This window comes from Poecilia latipinna, unplaced genomic scaffold (assembly GCF_001443285.1).
Source record: "Poecilia latipinna isolate Pla-1442-1.1 unplaced genomic scaffold, P_latipinna-1.0 Scaffold100, whole genome shotgun sequence".
NCBI lineage: Eukaryota > Metazoa > Chordata > Actinopteri > Cyprinodontiformes > Poeciliidae > Poecilia > Poecilia latipinna.
Window position 1 is genome coordinate 485,850 of NW_015112716.1, and position 25,781 is coordinate 511,630.

The 25,781-nt window shown below is 41.3% G+C and overlaps 1 protein-coding gene across 7 annotated transcripts in view; it reads left to right on the top strand.

Moving 5' to 3' along the window:
- LOC106944012 (ELKS/Rab6-interacting/CAST family member 1-like) overlaps window positions 1–25,781 on the top strand; it is a 78,487-nt gene that overhangs the window by 7,171 nt on the left and 45,535 nt on the right. For all 7 annotated transcript variants that reach the window (XM_015027288.1, XM_015027307.1, XM_015027312.1 and 4 more), the window contains exons 2-6: window positions 6,458–7,270; window positions 9,370–9,447; window positions 10,008–10,163; window positions 23,906–24,162; window positions 24,258–24,429. In XM_015027288.1, the coding sequence (XP_014882774.1) occupies window positions 6,773–7,270; window positions 9,370–9,447; window positions 10,008–10,163; window positions 23,906–24,162; window positions 24,258–24,429 (1,161 nt within the window). In that variant the 5' untranslated portion in view covers window positions 6,458–6,772. The remainder of the gene's footprint in view (window positions 1–6,457; window positions 7,271–9,369; window positions 9,448–10,007; window positions 10,164–23,905; window positions 24,163–24,257; window positions 24,430–25,781) is intronic.

The window sequence follows — 25,781 nt, forward strand, 5'->3', positions numbered from 1 at the left end:
TTTGTTTTACAGCATGAAATGTCTGAATGACTGCTCATCCAACACTGGTGATTCCATACTTTTTGCCAGGGGTTGTATACCTCCTACTGCAGACAGAGCTGTGCAGACTGAAGAGAAAAACTTAACACAGACTGTTGGACCTACGAGAGAAGAGTTTCAACACAATTTCATAAATTAAAACAAACCGACCAGGAGTGTTTGATGCCTTTCAACTTTAAAATTATGGCTCTAAAACATATGAGCAAGTTTAGGCAAGTAGTTATTTTCTGGTAACTATTTTTCTTGTGAGGAGGGGTAGAGAGAAAATAATCAAGAAACAGGAATCAGGATTTTACTAAAAAGTTTTTAGATACTCTGATAGACTTAAAGAGGTTTATTATGCTTTTTAAGTGTTGATTGTTGAGGGGGTCGATGATTGAGGCAATTGGAGATTGTGTTAAATACATTCATGCTGTAATTTAATGCCTATTTTCTGTTTTGCTTTTGTAACTTTGAGTGAACTAAAATTGAAGGTGGAATTTTTTCATTTTAAGATTATGCTGCTGCATTAAAATATTAATTTACTTTTAGACTTTGCAACCCAGATCCCGGAGAACGCTATTCATAAGTCTGTCCAAGTTTGAAAAGTTTGGATTTTGGTGCATAATTCAGCAGCACACTGTCATAACGATTTGCCTTGAGTCTTGTGCCCCTACATAGAGAAAGGGCCTGGAATGACGCCCAATCACAAACGCTTACAGCCAAACAGCAAAATCTCACTTCACTTCACTCCAATTTACAGCTGTGCTAAATAAATCCCAGTCTGCTCAAACAGTGACACGGTGAGAATCTGCACCGGGGCTCATTTTGTGAAGACAATGAAGTAGATTGGAGTATCTGACAATTAATACAGATTTTTTAAACACTTAAAAAAATAATCTGGTTGGTGTTTAAAGAATTTTGGGGAAGTTTGGGAAGCTGAAATACCTCGGGGCAATGCTACTTGCCACATTTGGTTTGTCTGGTTAAACATAAATTGCATTCCCGGGTTGACTGTTATTTACAAAGCAGCCGATCCAGCAGTGCAATTTATCTTTCTCTGTATCACATTTCCTCCCCCCCCCCCAATGCAACAGTATGATTAATTGAAAAAGCTTCATCTGTCAACATCTGCTGTTTTTGGCAATGAACCAGTTTAGCTTTATTTTCTTAATGACTAGAAAACATCTTAATGCGCTCCTCCTAACCCGTTTACTGCGGCGTCAAACAAGTATAAAAGAATATTACTGACGTGGTTATTTAATTTGCAAATATTTATCGAGGTCACAGTAGCTCTTTATGATGCTGATTTTGCTCATATTGATGTTAAGATGATATATTATTAGTCTGAATACATAGCTAGAGCTGGGAAATTAGACTTTTTGCACATTTTTTCAAGGCCGAGTATTACTGTTTGGATCAGCATTTTTACAGAAATTGCACAAGTTGGGGAGTTTACCATTCACACTTTTTAGTTTGTCCGATTAAATAAGATGCTCCCTCTGTCGCGTCTTAATTTGCACAACTGCTTGGTTTTTGCCCAGAAATTTCCCATGTGAGGAGGCTGAGCGGGGCGACCGTCAGGATTGTTTTTGAGGAAGTTGTTGAAAAGCAGACAGAAGCAGTGCATTCTGTGGGAGTGAATAACTTCCTCTGGTTTCACGTTGGGTTGCATTTATTTAAAGCTGCAAAAACACCAGAAACCACAGAGGAGCAGAGATTAAAGTAGATCCAGATCCATCATCATTACACGGATATTTCATTTAATTAACTCCGAGTCGTTTCTGTAGTGACACATTTGATCTAACATAGAAAACTAAGACAAAAAAAAATCTTGCTTGTTAATTATTGTTCTTTTCCTGAATCATCTCCATTGTTCATCTGTGGTTCCACTGATGCAGGTCTAGTAAAAAGTATAACAAGATTGAGTGTTAACAAACAGTGTGAATTTACATTAGGAAGCATGAGGCTTTCATTATATTATGAAAAGTAAGTTTTATGTGAAGAGTTTTCACTCTCAACAGTGGACAAAAGGACTTTAACATGAATCCATTTTTTTTTTTTTTTTTTTTTTTTTAGCAGTCGTACGCTACAAAATTTATTAATCAGGAATCAGGACGGAAAGCATGAAAATCTTTTTTTTTTTAGCCATTTTTAGGAGAACATAGAGATTTTTTTTAGTCTAGGGGTTTTATTTTGGCCTATTAGCACCATTTAATACATAATCAAAACAGATTACAGATTAGTGGATTAATTTCGTGTGTGCTTGTTTCAGTTGGCAGTGACGTTGATTTTTAGTTTTTGTTCATTACGCTGCTGCGGCTGAAACAGTCAGAGATGTGAACAGTTGAGGGGAAATCTTTGCCTTTTCTCAGTGAACAGAACAAAATAGCAGCTGACTTTGTTAGGAAAATTGTGCCTCTTTGAAAATATATTTTATAGCGGTTGCATATTCTTTGTGTTTGGTGAAGTATTTTGTGTTGATCTGGCTCCATGTGTGTTGGATCATTGTCCCACTCACTGATGCAGGGATGACATTTTGTTCCCCTCTGAATTAGTGAGCTCAAATTAAAGGTGCGGTTGTCCTAAATTTCCCATTGTGAGATTATGATCCTGCAATAAAATATTATGTTTTAGGGCTTTTTATACATCTCCACCTGGGGCGCAGTGAAAAAAGAAAACAACTGTACTGTCAGCACTGTTGTTGTTGTTGCTGCTGCAGAAAAAGAAACAGTGAAAGTTGAAAGAGCAGAGGCTGGTGAGTGGCAGGTAATCTCCTTAAATCATCAGACAGATTACGCTCGGAACAAGCGCAGCTTCCTCCGCCAGCGAGGCGAGTTGGGATGACTCAGTCAGACGTACAGCACCAGCGAGTCCTTTCAAGCCACTTCGAATCTCACCAGCCCGACAGGAGAGCAGAAATATCCAACATGAATAAAATGTGTCTTCATCGAGCGCCTATCCTTCAGGCGAGACACAAACTTGGACAAAATTGTTTAGGCTGAGCCGTGTGCGTTTCTGTGTCACGCTGTCGCCCTGCGATAGATGCATGCGCGGTTGTCACACAAATAGAACATGCTGAGCGCATTCAGGAATGCTGCCGGTGAAAGGGAGAGGTTGTGAAGGGAAGAAACGGAAGAATCAAGAAGAAGAACTTCTTCGTTGATGCTTTTCTTCCTCTTCTTCGGGAAGAGGAAAGGAACTGGAGGCGTCACAAAGAATGGGGGGAAAAAAAGTAGTATTTTCTCAGTATAACAAACCATGTTCAGCACTGACTACATGTTCAATTTGTTTAATTAAATGCTTGTTTAAATCCTCTTTAATCAGGTTTTAGTCTTAACAGTCAGCACTTGTGCTGTTATACTGACAGACGCTTAATAAAGCAGATTCAGGCCACAGTTAACAGCTTTATAACTGCATACTCTCCATTTCCCAGTGTTTTCCGCATAATAATTAGATGAAACGTGAGACCAAAAGTTAGTTTAAAACAGAAATTTAATTCATGACCTAAATGCTCTTAATTAAAACGGAAGCAATATACTTTACAACATTGATTATTACAGTTTAATGTTTTGATACATCGACTAATGATAAAAAAAAAAAATCATTACGCTCAGATAAACACAAATCTAAAACGATGATATTAGCAGATTAATTCCTTATACGTACGAAAAGCAGCATGTTTTCAGACTCTCCCCCGCTGCTTTTTCTGCTTGGCAAGCAAACTAAAACCATTTTTTAAAATCTTATCTTACAAGAGCAGCGGCTAAATATCCTACCAGATTTACCCCAGAGGGTATTTCATATCCACAAAAAGTCTGTGGGTGAGGTGCAACTTTCTAAAGGACACAAAATCAAATTGTGGGCTTTGAAATTCATCAGGGTAACTGGCTGTGTTATCATTCCAGCCTGGAAAAAAAAAATGGTTCCAATTCATCATTAAAGCCCCCAGATTAAATTGACAGTTTTGCCCATAGAGAGTGAACACAAACTGTCCTCCAACGTTAGAAGGGGGATCGTGTGATTCAAGTATTTTCTGTATCTTTTTGCCTTTGACCCCTTTATTGATCACCTGTTTAGAAAAGATCAAGGAAATACTGCAGATAACCCCCAGGCTCAGTCAGCATCTAAAACCACCAGATAGAAATCACCCACCTGCGTCGCTCACTGGCTCAACTGGGTTCTTCATGTGACCCTCAGACCGGATAACCTGAAAACACAACAACAAGGCCGCCGTGTGTTGTGCTTTCCACGAGGTCGGTGAAAATAAAAAGACGATTGTGTGCTTTGTATAATCATGTGATGAATGAGTGACTCTAGCATGTGTAGGGAGTGTTTGTCCAGTAAATGCTTGAATAGAACCAAACCATTAGCATGTTTAGACGCTATAGAGAGAGAATTGGGACGCGAGTGTATATGTTATCTACAGGTCAGTAGGTTCTGGAGGGAGGAGGAGCAGCAAATCCCCAAACCAACACTTCCTTTCATTTCTCAACAGAATAGCTATAAACCAGGTTTGAATTTCTAGTCTTGAATTTCCATCCATCCATTTTCTTTACACCCTTGTCCCTCAGTGGGGTCGGGAGGGTTGCTGGCGCCTATCTCCAGCTAACGTTCTGGGCGAGAGGCGGGGTACATCCTGGACAGGTCGCCAGTCTGTCGCAGGGCAACACAGAGACAGATAGGACACACAACCATGCACACACACACACACACACACCGAGGTAGAATTTGGCGAGGCCATTTAACCTAACGGTCATGTTTTTGGACTGTGGGAGGAAGCCGGAGAACCCGGAGAGAACCCACACATGCACAGGGAGAACATGCAAACTCCATGCAGAAAGACCCCAGGCCAGGAATCAAACCCAGAACCTTCTTTGCTGCAAGGCAACAGTGCTACCAACTGCGCCACTGCGCTTTAGTTGTCTGTAAGCAAGTTGATTTGTCTATGTACATTTGTTCCTAACTGTAGATGTAAAAGTAAAATCCCTGTGTGTGTGTGTATGTGTGTGTGCGTGTGCTGGAGGCAGGGTCCTGGCCTGTTTTTTTCCAGGTGTGTGTTTTTTGGCCTGAGGGGAGATGGAGCAGATGGTCCCCGTTTACGTGTGGCCCCAGTGTGAGGGTGTGTTTGGCTTCAATGTCTCTCTGCCCACAGACCTCGATTTAAAAAAAAAAATAAAAATCACAGGAGTCAGACTGTAAAAAGGTGCGAAAAGGGGCAGGAAGATTCAAAAGCTTCAGCTGATGAAGTGTTTACCACTGCAGTTACGCACTTACAAGAGGCCACGTTTTCCTGTCATTTAAATATGCAGAGGGCTGCCTTCCCGTAAGGGGAGAATCTGGATCAGATGACCGATTCGTGTGTCCAGCGGTTCATGTGTTCGCTGATCTGCGGGTGACATCATTGTCTCCAAGGATACATCATGGGGCTTGAGTGTTGACTCATTTTAAGAGAGAAAATTTCAAAATGCTCCTTCACTGTTGACATGGGCTCATTTCAACCCTGTAGCCTGCACAGGTTGGACACTTCAGGAGCCCTGGGAAATCAGAATGTCCAGGTTATCAGGCTTGCATTTTTATGTCACAAAGCATTATCAGAAGACGTCAGCCGAGGCAAAAAACTTTGATTCAAAGGGCAACAAAAAGCTAATCTCGTCACCCAGAGGGGTGCTGCAGAAATGACACGTCTCATTATTTTCACTGCTATGGAAATTAGGATTATGATTGACTTAATCGGTTTCTTTTTAGGTTATTCGGTTCATCCAACACACATGAGCCATTCCCAGGCTGTCATGACAAAATGTTAATTTCTTGGCGTTTTTGAGACATTAGTATAACAATTAATATTTTTGGCATCGGCTGTAATTGATTCAACATTGCGTATGATTAACAGAAAAACGGCAAATTGAAACTATTCATTTCTATTTAAATTTATGGCTTTCCACCTTTCATTCATTTTCAAGTTTAGACCGAACGCTTTGTTATATTTTTAGTGCGTATTTGGCAAATTTTGTTCAGGGGAGGCGCACACCTATGTTAAGGTGCATTTACATTGATCAAGGAGCACTACTGCCAAATTCTTCACCACACATCGAAGGTTTGGTGGTTGAAGCTTGGACACAACTAACTTTTCCAACAAGAGGATCAACCAAATTTATAGTCATTGATTATCAGCCAAAATGCTTTATAAATTGTCTAAAGCTGTGCAGGGCCAACGTTGTATTTCAGCTTCTCAGTGCTAAGTGTACTATGATGGTCAGATATTTTTGAGGAGCTGTACTTGTTCATGTCCTTTATATATTGATTTGGTGAGCAGAAGCAGAATTTGCTGTAAACGTGGTCACTCAGAGTCAAAACTCAAACCCCCAGCCTGGGCAGATTTATGTGTTTTTGCTTTCCCTGATCTTTCCTAATCAAGGCTCTTTGTGTCTCTTTTCAGTTGATCCCATCATCCCAGGCTTTGTGGATCACCTCGCCCTCTTTATCTAAAGAGATTCCCCCCGTGGATCGCTACTTCATAACAAAGCCTATGGATTACAGAGGGTGTTGGAAAGGCTTTGATCACAGCTATGTCAATACCGTGACCCAACCCAAGTGAAGAGGAGCTTCAGTTATTTGTTTAGTTTTTATTTTTTTGCTGTTTTTGCAAATCAGTTCGACCGGGACTTTCATCAGTTACATGTTTTATTTGATCAGCTGCTTTTTTTGACTCAAACACTCTCGCGCGCAGCACCCGGCTCTCCTTCCGCCCACCATGTACGGTAGCTCCCGCTCCGTCTCCAAGCTGGACGTCGTCGGCTCCAACGGTAACGGCTCCGTGTCCGGGAGTCCCGGCCGCTCGCCGCGCCTACCGCGCTCCCCCCGTTTAGGACACCGGCGGAACAACAGCAGCAGCTCCGGCGGCGGACTCACCGGCACGGGAAAGACTCTGTCCATGGAGAACATTCAGTCCCTGAACGCTGCCTACGCCACCGGGGGTCCCATGTACTTCACCGACTCAGCCGAAGACCCGGTGGGGAGCATGGGCAGCGGGCTGAATCCCAGCGCGCCCAAAAGCACCATGACCCTGGGTAGAGCCGGAGCCAGGGTGCCGTATGGGGTGAGGGCAGCGGTGATGGGGAGCAGCCCGAATATAAACACAGGAGGAGGGAGCAGCAGCGCCGCCCTCATGCCCGCTGATGCCATAGCATTTGGAGGGGAGCTGCAGAACCAGCCTCCACAAGCAGCCACTGTTCCTCACTCCATGAGACAGGTGAGACTTCTGACCTTTAACCTTATCTTACGGCCATCCACCGTAACACCAACAGTCATGACATGAAAGTTTTACCATATGCCAATATAGAATTAGTCCTGTGATGATAACAAATTTTGCTAGATGATAAATTGTCCCAGAACTTATTGCGATAAATGATGATATTGTTGTTTTGAGACCATTTTCAAGGAAAATAATAGTAATAGTGTCACAATAATGCAAGAGCACATTCTCAAGGACCCAACCTTTAAATTCTAATGAACTTTTAAAGACTGGAACTGGAAGACATTTTAAATCTCCAAAATAAATAAATAAAACAACAGAAAAGACAAATAAAATGAACTACGAAGTCTGTGTGAACAAAATGATATTTCAGAATTATTCAAAGATAATTCAATAATTTTGAAGTATTGAATCAAAATGATTTAATTCAAACCTGAATTCAATAAAAGTCTTAATATTTTTATCATTCAGTTTTTGGTAAGAAGAGAAAGAAAAGAGAAATTATTGTGACAGGCCTATACACACATTTTTCAAATTTTAAAGAAGCTTGAAAACATGGATTATTTTCAGTCTTCCTCATGTTTCGAACGAAAAGGAAATGATTACACATCACCATGTTGTGTCATTGCAGTGTTGCTCTGGCCTGTACTTTTACTTTCTGACTAAGCTTGAGGCCAAAATAGTTTTTGGCACTTTTTTTTTTTTTAAACATTAATTAAAGTGTTTTCTAAGCAGATAATGGGAAGTTTGTAAGAGCCTGGTCTTGACGTTGTCTTTGTAACAGTAGACTCCTTATCTTCCAGTCGGCTCATAAAAAATAAAAGGAGGACTCACTTCTGGTTGCGCAACTCGATGTTTAGTCACGCGGATGCATTTTGCACTTTCCCTGCGTGAATCCAGGATGTGGGAAGCCTGAACTGATTTTCGGCCCGGCATCTTTAATAGGTGTCATTGTCTTCTTAAACCACCCTTCAGCTGAGTAAATCAAGAACAGTGTGGGCACTCTTACGTTATATTTAAGGTCTGCCCTCGCACTACCTCCTCACCATGAGTCACAACCTGAGAGCTCACCTTCTCCAGTTGTAGCTCTCCTCTTCTATCTGCAGGTAATTACATGTTAAACAAAACAAACCGAGTGTCTCACCGCATCTGATTTACTGTAATTTCATTAACTGTATTTTTTTTTTTTTTTAACTTGCGTCACATTCATTAAAGTTTATACCTGCCATGATTTCGGCAGAGCCAAAGTAGTAGTCTGTTTGTTCATGAAAAATAAATCCAGGATATTTTTAATTCTTTAACATGCTGCTCATGTCAGGTTGGCTTTAAGGATTCATGCAGGGAGCATTTTCTCATAAATACTGAATTATCCTATGCTGCAAACCCTTCTGTTCTCCTTCTATTGATTTTAAACGTTTGCTGTGTCACGACTTGCCAAGGTTTCAATCGCATTAACTCCATTAAAGGACTGCAATATTGGAAACAGGCAAAACTTTTTTTTTGGTTTTTTTTTTTTTTTTTTTTTTTTGTACAGCTGCAATTCACGATGTCGGCACCTTACAGTGAAAGAGTTCCACAGATGAATCATTTTAAACACATTCCACCTTTAGCAATGTATCATGAGCAAATTAACTGGAAAAACAAACAAGTGTGCTTGTTTTAAAATCACATTTTTGCTCATTTGCATTAGTTAGCTCAGTCCGTAGTTAGTGGAAAATGGTAATCATGGGTTTTGGGGACCACAATTGCCCACACTTGTAACTTTAAATGGTAATAGTCTAAACACCAAATATATCTTCATATGCACATTGGAAACCACCTTGTGCTCTACTGCTGACACTAATATCTCCAGTATTCTTTATTTCCACTTTTTCATCGTTTCAAAACGCCGGGAAATTAAAGATACACGCCGAGTTTGAGCTGGTAAAGAGTTTGTAAGAATAATCCAGCTGATCGATGAGACAATTTGATACTCCAGCTGAGAAGATACTGCATTTTAAGGGCTAGTAATGTCGTAGTGCTGCAGCAGAAAAGCATAATGTGTCTCTAGTTGAAAAGAGAAAGACATTTTAAACTGTTTGTTTGTGCTTTTACAGGTCAGAGAAGGGGCAATGTCAGACCTGCAAACGCAGCTCAGAGAAGTGCTTCGAGAAAACGAGCTGCTGCGCAGAGAGGTACGCGCTCTTTTTTTATTTATGTCTTATAAAAAATTTATACATTTGTAAAAAAAAAATTATTTTATTTTTAACTTTGGGAGAATTCAGTTGTCTTGAATTATAATCCCCAGTGGAAAAAAAGAAAATCACGTGCTTTAACAAGGGATAACGTGTTGACATGTTTACACGTGTGGAACATCATGTGATTCATGTGTTTGTCTCATGCGTTTCACATATATCAAAAATCATGTGAAAAATGCATGTGACGCATTACAAAATAAAACACATGTGAACCACAACAATAAAAACAACAGAAATCTTTTTACTGAAGATTTCTGTGATCTTATGTCATGGACACCGCTAAATTCAATAACAAAATGCTAAATATTGAAGTCAGGAAAAGCAGGTTTTATGTTAAATTTTACACGTGTAGAAATTGTGGGGGGGGGGTTTCCGTAAAAGAGAAACCAAAGGGTCGCTGTATTATCGAGTCAGGACTGGAGACAGTTTTGGGTTCTGCTGCAAGTGAGCACTTAAATCAGACGAAGTGACAAACGTTTGCTTGTGGTTTCATGCAGCTGGAGGGCAAAGAGTCCAAGCTGAGCTCCTCCATGAACTCCATAAAGACGTTTTGGAGTCCAGAGCTGAAGAAGGAGAGAGCGCTGAGGAAAGACGAAGCCACAAAGATGGCCGTGTGGAAGGAGCAATACAGGGTGGTGCAGGAAGAGACACAGGTAGGAGGCCTTCAGCTTGTAGCCTGTTTGCAGGATGTTTTTGAAGCAAAAAAAAAAAAAAAGCTTACTTAATGATAATGAACAGATAACATTGAATGCATATTTTTTAGTCTTTTTGCAGACCTTTGTCTGACGTCAGAAGGAATTATAAGGTGAAACTGGTGTTTAATAGTCTTAGTCAATTCGCTGAAAAATTGTTATATTCTGTAATCACTTCTTCCTTTCTATATAATTTGGTATTTTGGTATTTCATCTTCCTTTGGTATCTTTTCTGTCCCTACTAAGAAAACTTTGCATTTAGCTAATAATGTACATTATTATATGATCTCTAGTGCTTTGGTTAGTGGTGTGACTTGGTCTCAACAACAAAACATAGTTTTATTACTAAGGTGTATATAGCCCATCTGAGTTAAAACTTGGTCATACTATCTTTTACTGAAGTTTTTTTTTTTTTTTATCTCATCATCTTTAATCAGCTAACGGTTAAAGTTTTGCCACGACTTCTCAGTTGGATATTGCTCTAGACTTTAACTGGGCCATTCTAACAAATAAATATGCTTCGATGTGCATAAACAGCAGACAATAAAGACAACTGTGGCAGTGATATAGGAGGGAGAAATGAGCTAAACAAAAGCCCAGCATGGGCATGAACAAAAAATGACGCTGATTTGTGTGGCTAATAATGACGATGGGATGCTAAAATTCTGATTTGAGAGCTAAAATTAAAATCTCTGCTAGGATGAGATGTGAAAAAGTCCAAGTGGTATCATTTTGTCTATTTAAGTGTTTTGTAGATTCACAATGATGAGAGATTATTGACTTAATTAACTGTCCGGATTACCCTAAAACAAAGAAAAGTTACAGATAGCAGATTGAAAATGACTTTAGCGTAATACTCCCGCAGACTGCAGCCATCACCACAGGCAGGGTTTATTTTAATGGTCTGTGTTGGTAGATTTGTCTCGGCGCCGTGAGTGGAGAGCCACAGATGAGGCAGCGCGGCCTGGTTTAGGGACTCCCAGCTGTCTGTTGGTGCTGCAGCCATCTGGATGAGACAGAGACTCTGCTTGTCTGGCAGCAGGCTGAAATATTATACAAGAGATGACATGCACACATGTAGCTGCAGCCGCAGCGCCTCGTTTCTCACATCAACGCCGCGAAGCCACTTCAGAGAGCTTTCCTCAGACTTTGTAGCATGCCGCGTTTATGTTGTGGCGGTGTCATTTGCGTGCACGCACATTTATTGAAGGTTAATTTGGAGGCAAATGTGGGGGCAAAAAAAAAAAAGAAGTCATATTGGAATGTGAAATTATGCAATAGGAAATTAAATCAGAACACGTTTTCCAGCAGTTTAATGAATCTTTGATTCATTCGGTTTAAATAAGGCCTTCGCTGATGAACAAAGGGTTGATGAATTTATTAATGCCTCATATAGCTGGTCTGCTGGAGCTGCCCTCAAGCTCTTTTCCCTCTGGATCGGTGTCGGTGCTGTAACAATGGATACCCACATGCGTTTCAACATGCAAGCATGTCATCTCAGCTCTAGAATGAAGAAGTATCCCCTGTATGGATACTTTAATCTTGTTTCCACTTTTTTGTTTTTCTTTCCCCTCCGACTCATGAACCTTCTCTTCTCTCGGCGCCGTCACGTCCTAAGTCAGCTCTCCTTACTGTGTCCTCACCACTCAGTCTTCGCCATCATCTTGGTGTTAGAAATAGGATTAAATTACCTTCCAGAAATTTTAATAAATATGAGTCCAGACACATAAAAGCCAACTCACTCCCCCGCTGAGGAAAGCTCATCTCTTCTCCACCCTCTGCCTTTTCCTCCCTCCACACTTCTCCACTTTCACCTCCTCCTTCATGCCTGACTCATTATCTTTATCTCTTCTCCTCTTATCCTCTTCCATCTCTTCTCCATTTCTCCATTGTATTCTCTCGACATGCTCGCTTTACTTAATATTTATGAAAAATCCAGCCTTTGAATAAATTTATTCAGCGGGCAAGTTGATAAGACATATTTCTTAATCACCAAAATCACTTCTGCCACTAACATTAGTGCCCCATGCTGGCAATGCTCTGTCCAACCACCTTTTTGTTGGCATCTACTCTTCTCTTAAAACATTTCACATGCTGGAAACACTTTGATCTTCAGCTTGCCCCACAAGTTTCTTTTAGGATTTGGGTCTGGGGACAAAAATATCCGTAGAAGAAGACTGACTACGTTACAGAAGAACCATTCCTGTGTTTATCTCGCCTTAGTTTTTCATCGTTACCCTTTGAGATGGTCCAGTGACGACCTAATTTCAAACTTAACGGTATTTCAAAGAGTTCAGACACTTGCCCAACTTTTCCAGGGCCTGTGGGATCGTACCAGACCTTCCACCATACCCAACTGTGATTATGAGGAGCTTCTACATGCACTCGTACCAAAAGGGAGTGTTTGTTCCCCAAAACAAACACGCACACCATTGAAATAGAAACAAACTGAAAGAACTGCAAAAGCAGCAGCTGCTTAGAGAATATCATATAGAGCTGACTGACAGCACAGCAACAATGTGGAAACAGAAGCACCTCTCACATAGTGAGAAAACAATGACCCGAGTTTCGTCCAGAAAAACTGTCATGAGACATTTTATCTTAAAAACCATCCTTCATCTTTATTTCATCCACATTCAGTAAACTTTCCCTCGTTGCACCTTCTACTCATCGTCACAAGACTTTCTCTTTTTTTTTTTTTCCCCAACCGTTCTTTGTTCTACTGTCATTTCACTCCCACCACCAGATTCCTTCCCTGTCACAACCAACACACACTCCCCACTCTCCATCTGGACCCGCGGAGCCGGTTCACTCCAGAATTTATTATAAAACATCGGACATGCGGCCGTCCCACTAAGTCCAACTTTCAGTCCGCTGGTGTCTCTTCTTTTCAGTGTGGTCAGTCTCATTCATCTCCTTCAGCGCGCTGCCTTGCTTTACTGTCTGCACACAGACACACACACACACACACACACACAGAGCACGTGTGTGTGTGTCTGAATGTGTTGACTCGGTTCGTTCCTCCTCTTTGATTGCAGAAGGTAAGAACAATGTTTCAAGCAGAAAGAAGGAAAAAAGTGGGAGAAAATGGAGAACTTGAAGGAATGTGTGGAATGCGCATATTTCCCCCTTTTCCTTCTCGTTGGCCTGCAGTTTTGCCTCTTGTGCTCCTTCCCTCAAACCAGACAGACGCTCCGCCACAATTACAAGTCAAGCAGCAGTAGGAAAAGCATCACTGCTTTCATTTGACTACTCACTCTCCCCATAAATCAAGCTTTGACTTCTTTGTGCGAGTGCATCGCGCTCCTTCCTTGGTGCAAGTTCGTCCCGGCACTAAATCACAGCAGCTTGAACAATAACCACTCTGTCCGTCCGTTTCTGCGAGTGCGAGATGCAATCTATCATCTACTGTACTGTGAACGAGGCGCGCTGGCCTGACGTCAGAGGCAGCATGGGTGTGAATGTGCGCGAGAGATTCGGAGGGAGGAGGAAGGCCTGTGTTCGGAGCCGAATTGAACGATTTTTACCAGCTGATTATAAGTGGGAACAATTTTTTTTTTTTACACCAGCTAGTGTGTGTGTGTGTCTGTGTGTGAACTTGCATGTTTCCACAGATGGATTTGTATGCAAAGGGTCAAAACAAATGGGCTTCAGTGTGCCAAAGGGTGCAGACTCACTTGACTCTTACATAAATGTGCTTATACCTTGCACTTAGTCATAAAAAATAAAATACATTGTCGTATATAGTTCTAACATGAAAAAAAAAACAAAAAGACAAAAACTGGTATGACTACCTCGGTCAAACCAGAAGAGTTTCTGAGCACAACATTACTCTGTTTCTATATTTCTGAAACGGTTTGTGTTTTTGTGGAAATTGAAGAAAATTGGTTGTGGCTTGATGTAAAAAAAAAAGCCCTGCGTTTGTGTTATGTAGCAGTACGATTCTGCTGCATTGTGTTGACTCTTGTGAATAATTTAGCCGAGTAGAGTGCTGGTGGGGAAACAGAAGAGAGCTCATGTGTGTCTGTCTGCAGATGGAGGAAACTTTAACCTCCGTCACAACACACGAGTTTTATTGACGTAGTTTGCTGCACGTCTGCAGGCTCAGTGGTTCATGGATTAGAAAGTACACATTTATTAGCTCAGGAGGTTCAGTTTTTATCTGCAGGAAAATCAAAGCAGCGGTGTGTCGCTGCGTGTTGTGTGTGAGTGTAACTCGAACAGACAGTTGAGCACAGCGCCTGTTACACCTGGGCAGCCCTTACCTCCAGGTGAGAGATCGGATGAGATGGACGGAGATGAGACAGAAAAAAGGAGATTCTCCTTCACCCTTCTGCCTCGTCCTGTCATCTGTCTTTTCCTTTAAATAACTTACTTTGATACGTAAGTATTTCATTCTGAAATTGAATAGCAATAATGTAACCCAACAAATGTATAACATCTTAGAGAGGCCATCCCGGTTTGAATTATTAGAAGCAAAATTGGTTATTTGCTTGTTTTGTTGGAACACTTTAAAGCGAAAACGGCTGCCAGAATGATTCACAACACTTCGTATTATCTTTTTTTTTTTTTTTTTTTGCTCCCTGAGTGACGGCTTATAATCACTTCAAATCACTTAATGTTATTACGCCAGGATCCCATTTGTGCCTCTGGCAGTTCTTATTTCATTACTTTGTCCCCAGCTCTCAGGTCGTCTCCACGGAGCTCAAATCTAAAGGAAATTTATGTTGCCAAAAGCTTCCCGTGTTAAGTTTCTTTTCACCGTGCAGAAAAGAAGAAGAAGAAGAAGAAGAAAAAAAAATGGTCCCAGCAAGAGTTTGGGTGCCAGCTGGCTCTTAGAAACGCTTTGGCCAGCAATCTGTACACCGCCATAGTCGCAGAAGAAAGGGAGGGAGATATAGGTGGGGTGTGGCCGCTGGTAAATAATGGATCAGGAACACGACTCGAAATGTAAAGGTGTGTAAAACGTATGAAAAGGACGAGAGAGTAAATCAGGAGACAGAAGGATGGATGAAGACAGAAAGTGAGCTCCAGGAGGAGGGAGGGCGAGAAAGAAACGGTTGATGAGGACAAACCGAGCTGAGGAAGCAGATGAAACGTCGAGATCGGCCCGATTGATGGAAGCCGATGTGACAGGAGGGAAGAAAGTGGATGAAAAGACTCGGAAGGTGTAGGGAAACGAGGATGCCCAATAGGAAATAAATCACAATAAGGACCGAGATGCTATATTTAGAGTAGAAAATCGCTTTTTGTGAAACATAGTGACTTTTACATGAGTGTTTTAGTGGAAAACATTGATTGATGGGATGTGTCTATGTCTCTGCGGTGGATATGTTACATGTTAAGTGTAAATCCATATTTTGGTGAATCATTTCACAGCATTTCTCTTTTCTCGGCTAGAATTAAATTACACTGAGAAAGATGAATGTTGTCTACTAATTTAAACCTGGTTATTGCTTTACGTTGGTTACTATCAGGTGCTGTGCTTTTCTTCTGTGTTGATTTGAGATGCCAGGAAAACCACCAGAATGCGACACGGATAAAGAAAAGCATGATGACGCATTTTAATTTCTGAGCTCGCAGGTTGATTGCGATTCTAAATAAGTGTTCCCCCCCCACCCCCTTTCAGTTCAGTTGAATTATTTTTTTGTGTGTTTGGGTTTGGTTTATACCCTGACTTTTGTTCTGCAGACACTTCTAGAGATGAACATGTATGTGTGTCTATGTACAGCTGAAGCCAGATATTTACATACGTTGTATAAAAAGACAGAATTGCACTATTCTTCACTTTCTAACATAAAATCAGACAAACTTGTTTATATTTTAGGACGGTTAGGATTACTGACAATAGCTTTTGAGCATGGTCATCATGGCTTCAACTGTATATTCTCTATTGTGTTGTTATTGTTTCTTTGTAGTTATGATGCGAGACATCATTTGGTTTCTTAACATTATACTTATTTGCACAAACATGCAGATATTTTTGCAGCAACAGAATGTCAGGAGAAGCTGTTATTGCAGTACAAAATTGGTGGTCTGAAACTTTCATCTAATCTTGGCTTCTGCACAGCAAGCAGTAAGGAAGCTGATGTTCAGTGGAGGAAAGAGAGAAAAAAACAAACATCTGAGCGTGATTTTGTTTGTCAGGGTGAATATTACACTGAGCGGCCCTGAAGGAAGCAGCAAGCCGGCTCAGCAGAAATGTTTAAAAGTGGTGTTTTCGAGCACAGAAACAATCCCATCTCCATCTCTTCGTGCTCCTTCTGCTCCGCTCGAGGACCTATGACTCATTCCTCTCCTGTTAAGAGCCTCTGCGTGAGCCTGTTCACTCTCTTTGCAGTTTTAGGCCCAAGAAACGACGAGAAAGCGGTGTATTTACTGCTGCTGTCCCTGCGCTTTGAGATTTAGAAGTATGTTCCGTGTGTTTTTCCACCTATGAATGCTCATCAGTAACAGATGGTCCTTAAACCTGTGTGTTTGCTCAGCCAGGATGAAGAGCTAGGTGAGAGAGGGAGAGAAGGGCTAAAATAAATACAGGGAGCGAGGGCAGGGGAGAAAAAGGCAGATGGACGGAGAGGAGGGAGGAGGTATGGATTAGAAACGTGACGAAGGATACGTGTGGTGAAAATTTCACTGAGAGAGGCAAGGGAAGGAGCGGAGGCTTATAAAACTTTTAACTCAAACGGGGAGTCGACCCTCTCCGCGTTCATTTATCTGCGAAAAGAAACGGGAGACGAGACCCATGTGAAAACGAAAGGAAAGAGAGGCTCGGTTTGTTTCACACGATTCTGTGGCTTTGTGATTTGTTTTCCTTTCGCTCCATCCACTTTCTCCTTCCACCGTAGTGCGTCTCTGTCTGCGGTAGCCATGTCTTCCCTTATAAGGAGCAAGTCTGGGAGAAGTTTTCAGGGAGTGAACAGAATTACAGTGCAGCCTCTCCCACTTTCCCTGCACCGCTGCTCTCCCTGCTTCTGAAATCTTTGGTGTTACGCAAACAGAACAGACTTGGGGAAAAATATTTAAGAAATGAAAGAGGTGCAATAACCTGGTCAAAGCCCGGCCCTAAATCTATTTGGAAATCTTTGGCAACGCTCATAAATTGTTCTGTGCGGATTCCCTCTATCCATTCTGACTTAGTTGGGCAAAAAATACTAAAAAGGAAAACTCCATCTTTGTCTCCTTAGGTTGCAGTAGACTATTAGCATGCCGTATCTTGATTTGGCAATTTTTACACTCTTCTCTTGCGAGGTTGCTTTTGCCGACAGTCTTCTCTGTGGAAGACCCAAAATATTTTGTTTCTCTATGTGAGCCACTCCAAAATTTCAATTTTCCTCTGCTGAGGTCATCCTTTGTTGAACTGAATGCTGAAAAAAAAATGAAATCCCTCTTCAGCTTCAGCTTTCGAGCCAACGCATAAAATCTTACAAAAAACAGCTGCCATTGACAAATAACCCAGGTCTGTTCTTTGTGGCTGAAAAGTTTAACTTTGGTTTCACCCAACCGTCGCATGTTTTAGCACAATGTTCATCACACGGGTCTCCTGCACACATCTGCAGCTTTAGGTCCAAACTAAAGAGTTGTTTTGAACTGATCATAAGAACAGCAGCCCCACAGCATGATGCTGCCACCACCACCTTTTCACAAGTTTCATCAGAATATAACTTGTTCTCCCTCAGTGTTAAGGGATATTTTAGCTAAGCGTAGGTGTTTTCTTTAGCAGAGCAGGCTTTACCCACTAGTACGCACATTTGAAATTATCGTTACAATTAGAAGAGTTTTTGTATGTCTATTATTTCCATCTTTTGCAACTTTCCATCCTCCTTCCATACTCGTGTATGGAAGGAGGAACTTTCTCTTGTTCCTCTAGAAATAGGCACTCATCTGTTTCAGAAATCTATTTCCTCCTCCTCATTATGCTCTTCATCCTCCACCTTTATCCTCAGAGAAAGAGAAAGTGTGTTAATCTTCCTCTTGTCTAATGCCTGAGTGGGCGATGCTTTCAAACTCCTCACGGTCATTACTTTCACACACACGAACACACACACACACACACACACACACAGCATGACCAATGCTTCCAACATCACATGCGTGTCTCCGCATGTGGGCTTCAGCGTGTGCTTGGCGTGTGTGTTTGTGTCCGTCTAAATGTGTGTACATGTGTTTTCCTGTCACAGCGTGTCTTGTTTGCGAAAATGGGAGGGGGGAAGCATGACTCACCCTGCGAGAGCGGAATAAGCGAGGGATAAGACGGAGGAGTAATAAAGCAGGGATGCTTAATTTTGGACGACAGATGAGCAGTGGCCAGAGGGAAGGATGGAGAAATTGTCACTATATTCACAAGCTGATTTTCCCTTGTCCTGTCCTCTCTCATCTCCTTCTGATTCTAAATCAAGTTCCAGTGATTGCGCATTTTGATTTGCAAATTTTCCATTACATATAATGATTGCACGAATGGACATATTACTCCTGATTTGCAGATAGAGGTAAAACACAAAAAACAGCATTGCTTAAACTGGATTATTTGGTGTGCATCATACTTTTTCTTAGAATTTACAAAGTAAAAATTATGCTCTTTTTTTCCCGCAGATAATGCATTTGTCTTTTTAAATTTGCATAAGTTGACTTTTTGTCTTCAGGAGTAAAATATTTTGTGCCACTAGCTCGAACTTGAAATTGTCTACCCCTATACCCTGAAAGAGTAGTTTGAATTTTGTCAAAACGGGGTATGTGGAGCTCTCATGAGCTGTCATTAGCTTACCTCTAGTAGGTATCCACCAGGGCATACTGGGCACTTGCCCGCTGGGCCGACGGTTGGAAATGTATATTACTTTACTGCTGTTTCTAATGTAAGTTGCCCTATTATATAACATTTTTCTTACTGACAGTAAGATGTCTGTTAATGACTGAGAGGATTGTTTCAGCTTCTTCCATACAGTAAAAGGTTTCCTTCAAAGATAGAAACAAAATCATTTTTCTTGTTTGCTTCTCACTTCTGTAAATGTGAATGCTGTGTTGGAGATGTTTTTCTCTGAGGAGTCGTCTGTTGCATTCATATTTGTGTAGGTGTTGTTTAACAATAGTGTGGTTCACCACCTCTCCACTCCTTAGTCTTTCTGCCTCATGCAGAAGTTCAATGCCGTCAGGGAAAAAGGAAAAGAAAGTTTTCTTACATAGTTTCCATTCTCCTAAAAATCTCTCTTTAAAGCTGCACAAGAACGCTAAATGAATAAAATCCGGCCTAAAACATTAATAGAGATATTTGGCTTGTTTTATTGATTCTAACAATGTACCTAGGCTATCTCATTTTCAGCAAATTGTTTCCAAAAAATTATGTTTTTCAAGTACTTATTTCAGTTTTTTTTTTTAGCATGCGTTATAGATGATAAAAGTACAGATACATTATTTTTAATTTTTTTTAGAAACTCGGTTTGAGGTTTTCATGTGCTGCAAGCCGTCATTATTAACACCAGTTAAGTAAAGCCTAGAAATGTGTCACTCAATTTACTGTGTTGATTTATAAATCTCACTTTTTAAAATTAAACTACTGAAATAAATTCATTTTTTTGATGATATTCTAGTTTACGCTCCTCCTGTGTAGTCCTTCCAGAGGATCTACTATGCGATCTGCTCTTATTGGGAAACCCCGGGAAACGATCTCCACCATAATGTCTGGCTGGCTGGCGAGCGCCTGGTGGTCGACCCGGCTCACCCTGAGAAAGCAGCAGCGAGTCCCCTCCATGTGGGCGCACCACCTGTGAGGAGTGGGGGGCTGGGTCATGCTGATTCCTAACATCAGATTCTTCCAATAATTACACATTCAATGACTTGTAACAACTTTCGAAACCTTCTGGAAAAAGCGACTTGAGGGTCGCAGGAAATATATTCTGAGCTGATTTCAAGGGGTGAATTTCAATCATGTGGGTAGTTGGACCCACATGATTTGTTTTTTTTCTTTATACACACACAAGTGAAAGGACGAGTTGATGGGAGCTCAACTTTTACATTTTTGCTGTCTCTTTACTGCGGCCTGTATAGATTGTTCATAGGAATGTAGAGAGCTTGAAGCTTTTTGCCTGTTTGGATGTTGACGCCGAGGGCAGTTAAGGTCACCGATGAATTCATGTTCAAAATGCATCATAAAGGCTCGTTATAGCTTCTGCTGACTGTGTTTTTACATCATTAAAATATGAAGAGCCTACTGCTCAGGCGATCCACAGTCGTTTCAGTCTGCTGTACTCGTCTGTGTTTACAGAAAAGCATCGTCTCTCATCTGTGAATTAGCATCACAGACGCATGCCCCGCGTTTTGTAGCCGACGTCCTGCAGGATGTTTCTAATGCAAACATATGAGGACTGTCGGAGAAGATGCAATCGGCATCAATGTTTAATTGGATTGATTGTTATCTTGTCTCATCTGATCAAGTCAAAGCCTGACGCAGAATCTTAACAGCGGACAAAACGGCAATGAAGCGGTTAAAGCGGAAAAGGCGTGCAGGTTTTCTCATAAGTGTGGGTTTCGGATCACCTGTATCGGTTTATTTGAGGGAACGTGACTCGTTTGTGTTTTTAATGAGTCTTTCCAGCTCTTGTGTGCGATTATGGTTGCATGTCAGTGTTTGGTCGAGCTCTGACAGGGTCAAAGTTGACGACTCAGTGGAAACTGAGGAGACCTTCGTCCTATCACCCTTCTGTTTTTGGTAAACACATCTAAACTGTTTTCTCTCTCTTTTTTCTCTCATTCTGCTCCTATCTCTGACTCTGGTTTTCTTTTCCTCCTTGCAATATTTTTTTCTCTCTCTCTCTCTCTCTGTCTCTCTCTCTTGTGGTCTGGCATTTTTCAGCTTTGCATTCCAGCTGCATGGATATGTTCGCTCCCTCTTGCTCTCTTTCTGAATTCTTCCCATGTTGCCTTTTGAAGTTGTGTGCCAGACATCGTACTGCATCTGCTGGATTCCTTGCTGAAGTCCGCTTGATTTACTTTTTTTTTATTTAGGAAGACCATTGTGGCATTTTTCTCCACGTTTGTGTTTAAATGTGCTTCTGCAACAAACACATTTAGATTCTTGGTGTGACTATACGTGTTGGTGACCACTGAGTCTTACTCAGCTTTGGTATATTGGTAGAAGGTTCAGGTGACCACAAACTTCTTTTGTTTGCAAATAATGCTGACCACGGTGCTTTTAAGATGCACTGTCTTGTTTTTTTTTAGGCGAAAAAGTCTAACTTTGCCTCCTTTGACCTGATCATCCACATGTTTGTTGTGGAGCTTGGCAAACTTTCGCTTGCCGGTGCAGATGACACATGGAGTCTTGTGAACAATCAAGCACTCATGATCGTGAACTTTTTATTTTTATTAATCAAAGAACAACCAATGATCACTATTTGCTTAAATTGCTCATCAGTCATCATATTTTAATGTCACTCACCTGTGTTATTTGAGCTCAATTTCAATATGTTGAAGGATATTCGACAGCTGAATTGGGCCAACGTTACGATAACGCGATGCAGGATGTGTTGCCGCCGTGAAGACGCCGGGATTAGATCAGAAACAAAAGCGAAGAGAAAAGGAGAGGCTTTTTATTCTCTCGCCTGCCTCTCGGTCTTCAGGGAAGTCCCAGAAATGTCAGCTATCAACCTATTTGAGTTTGTGCAAGGCAGCTCTACTGTATGAGTCAGCAGCCCTAACCCACATTCACACAGAGGGGATACAACAGCCAGGGAATGATTAAGATGATAACACTGCTAATTGTCTTTTATTCGTGTCAGTAGGAATGTGGAAATAAACCCAACTGGGTGGGGAGAGAGCAGCGATGATTCTGTCCTGGCTGTCGGGGAACACAAACTGGAGACATTTGGAGCAATAAAGGCCTTAAAATGATTCTGTTTATGCAAGCTTTTGGTGTTTGTGTGATCCCTATCTGGTCCTTTTGACTTTACCTTTTCTCTCTCGTCGTATCTAGTGGCTGTTTTGCATGTTTTATCTTCACACACCATTTTCTTCCTTTCGTCTCTTTCTTCGCTTCGATGCCAATCGGCCGTTGCTGCAGGAACGTGACGCCGTCTTTTACCATCGTTCTTTCCCCAGCTTCTTGTTTTATTAGTGTTGCTTTTCTCCCGCCTCTCTGCTGCCTGCGTCAGCTTTAGCTCTGGGAACACACCGCGGCTCCTAAGGTGATGACCTGGCAGCCGTTCAGGTCGCATGTGGCACATTTAAGTAGACATCACGGTGACATCACTTCCAGCTTTAACTGACAGTGACTCAGACCCGGTTGTGTCAAATCTTCTTTAGCCGTTCTAACTGTGTATAAGCACCTGTCAGCGCGCTTTAGTAACACATCTGCAAAGATGACACACATGTGCTGCCTCTGTCGGTCTCTGTCGGTATCCGTGATGTCGCTTCAGATGATCCAAGATCGTAAGAGGGTTTAAAAGTGCAAATCAGTCAGGCTGTAGCTTGTTGTTGTTGTTCCACGCCTCTAAATGTGATGCGTTGTGGTTTCCAGGTTCATCCTGCAGTGATTCACGCTGATGAGGACTGGGGGGTAGTTTTCTTTTTAATATATACAACTTCCAAATCAATAAACCTCACTGCACATATTGGAGTTAAGATAATTAAAGCTATAATTATATAGAATAGTGACATCTGGCTTTGATGTTGCAAATTGCAACCAAATAAATCTTCGTCTCATTCCAGTAGCTTTGAAGAGATCGTGCTGTCAAATGAGAAGTATGGTGTTAATTTAATAAAGCTGGAGTTGTTCTAGATTCTTCTCATTATTGTCTCTGGGATGTTCTTGTTGTAGCAGCTTGTAGCAGTAAAGAAGCTGCTCCGCTGTACTGAGAACGGCTCTGGTGTGTTTTGGGTATAATTAAATGTAGAAAGATAATTTAGAAGTGAGGTTGAAGTGAATTTTACACTGTAAAATGAACAACGGCTGCACACTATATTGCAAATGTACCTGGACTTAACTTTTTACTCATGCATAATTATTTTAAGCCAAAAATGCACAACAACCGGATTTAAACTAATTGCATTTTATCTTTTAAATTAAGGCTGAAGTACCATGACTGCATCATGAGTAGTGTGCAAATAAAACTCTGCATACTGAGTGACATAGAGGCTGTGAAGAATATTTAAATAAAAGAATTTTCCATGTTCATCAGAATAAAATTTTTTTTGGTTTTTTTTTTTTTTTTTTTTTGCATATTTCCCCCCTGAATATTTCCCAATGGACCTGTAGTGTGCGTGCCTGTCCGCAGAGACACCAACGAACAAAACGAGCTGAAAAGTAACTCCGGCGGCCGTCGTTTCAGCTCCGGTGGTTCCCATTTATCCTCAGCAGAGTAGACAATAGGATGACTGCAGCCGGGCAAATGTTCTTTTGCTCTGCAGCTTACCTCGGCTCAACCTTGTGATCCCCAGGAGCTTGCAGGTCACCAGGGAAATATAATCCCCACAGCGTGCTCTGGGATGAGGCCAGAACACCTCGGAGAAAGCAGCGCAAACACAGAACATGCTTTGTGTCGAGGTGAAGGATTCATAATTACGGCAGATGCCACACAGCATCTTTCGGTTTGAACTGTAGCGAGCCTGAACCTGCTTTGTTCTGCGAAGGTTTCTTACTCGCACTCTAATAATCGCCTCGTTTAGCATCCCTACATGCTCCCGGTTATTAACTGATTATGTCTCTGTCCTGCCAGCATCTTCAGTGCACCATCCAGGCCTTACAAGACGAGCTCAGGATCCAGCGCGATCTCAATCAGCTCTTCCAATCCGATTACTCGGAGTCCGGGCGACTTGGCGCCCAGCCCATTCCCCCTCAGGAGATGACCGAGGAGAACTTCCTTCGTCTCCACAGCGAGTTTGAGCGGCAGGCCAAGGAGCTCTTCCTCCTGAGGAAGACTGTGGAAGAGATGGAGCTGAGGATAGACACGCAGAAGCACACTTTGACCACCAGGTAGAGGCGGAGGGACTCGCAGCGGTTGCATAACTTCTTCCGGCTGAAAATGCTTCGGGTTCTGCATGACTTGTGTGCCCTTCTTTGTCTGATAGGGATGAGTCAATAAAGAAGTTGTTGGAGATGTTGCAGAGTAAAGGTCTGTCGTCGCGGGCGACAGAGGAGGACCACGAGCGAACGAGGCGACTCGCTGACGCAGAGATGACCATCCACCAACTGGAGGGGCTGCTGGAGCAAAAAGACAAGGAGATGCTTCAGCTCAGAGAGGTGTGTGTGCGATCTCCATGGTGTGTGTGATCTCCATGGCATGTACCTTTGGTTACAATGTGCAGTATTTATGCAAGATTACAAACAATCATGTAGACACACCTTATCCTGAATGATTATTTTTGTTCTTCCAGCCTTTTCTTATTCATTCTTTCATAAATTCTCTCCAAACTTATTTTGTCCTGTACACTAAGGATTTGTCATACAACAGCTCCCCCTAGTGTTCACAAATGTGAAATGAACAACAAAGAATGCCAGAGATGCGTCATGAAATATTTCACCTATATTAAGCATTCATATAGATATAAATGTAATGCTTTTATTTGCTGCTTTGTGCTTTAAAACCAGTTAAATGTACGTACAGGGCTTTGGAAAACCGTTTAAACAACTTTAACTTTTTCACATGTGGGCAGATGACGGCACAAAGTACAGAAAAAGCGTTTAACTTTCCAGACTTGACACAGAATGATGCTGCCGCCACCACAGTAAATAAACTCGTATGCTAAAGTCGGTGTTTTCAACAGGACATGATTGTGAAAACATTTCAGAATATGAAATGAAATGCAATGACTATTAGGACACTTTAAAATGAAACCAGTCATTCCCATTCAATCACACATTGATAATTATAGTACAGTGAAAGTTAAACACATTAATTAGGAGTTCGTATCAACAAAAGATAAATACGTCAGCCTGCCCTAACTGTTGTTTCTTCGTGTTTCATGAGCGTTCTGTAAATACTTCCTGTTTCCTCATCTGCATCTCTCCTGGTGTTTGGAGAACTACAGGAAACAATCTCACGAGGAACCGCAGTGGCATTATGCTATCTTTCAAAGATACTTCCTGCTGAGAATTTGTCTTGCTAATTTCCTGATGTACCGCTGGCGCTTCCCCCCTACGGGACACTTTTTACTCGACTAATTAATAAAGCAGTCCCTGCAGCATTCTGCTGCCACATCTCCTGCTCTTAAGCACAGCGCCTCCTGGGAGCAGAGCTGCTGTTCACTTAATTAAAGACCTGTTGTATAGAAGACTTGCAAGAGTAAAATGTTAAAAGATTTAAAATCGAGCTGCATTTTGGAAATTGGTTTAGCCAAAGCATTGACTACTATGAGTCTTTTGTGGCTTATGTGAAATTAATAAGAGGTTTTTATCAGAGATGCTGATTGGTGTTTTATGCTGGTTTCTGATCTCAAGGTTTTGTATAGCTTTGAGTCGCCAATTTTAATTTTGATTTATCTTTATGAACTATTATTAAAAACAATCAAAATGTGTAGTGTTTTTTTTTTTTTTTTTTTTTTTTTTTTTTTCTTTTTTCTAAGGGAAAAAAAAATTTTTTTTTCACAATAATT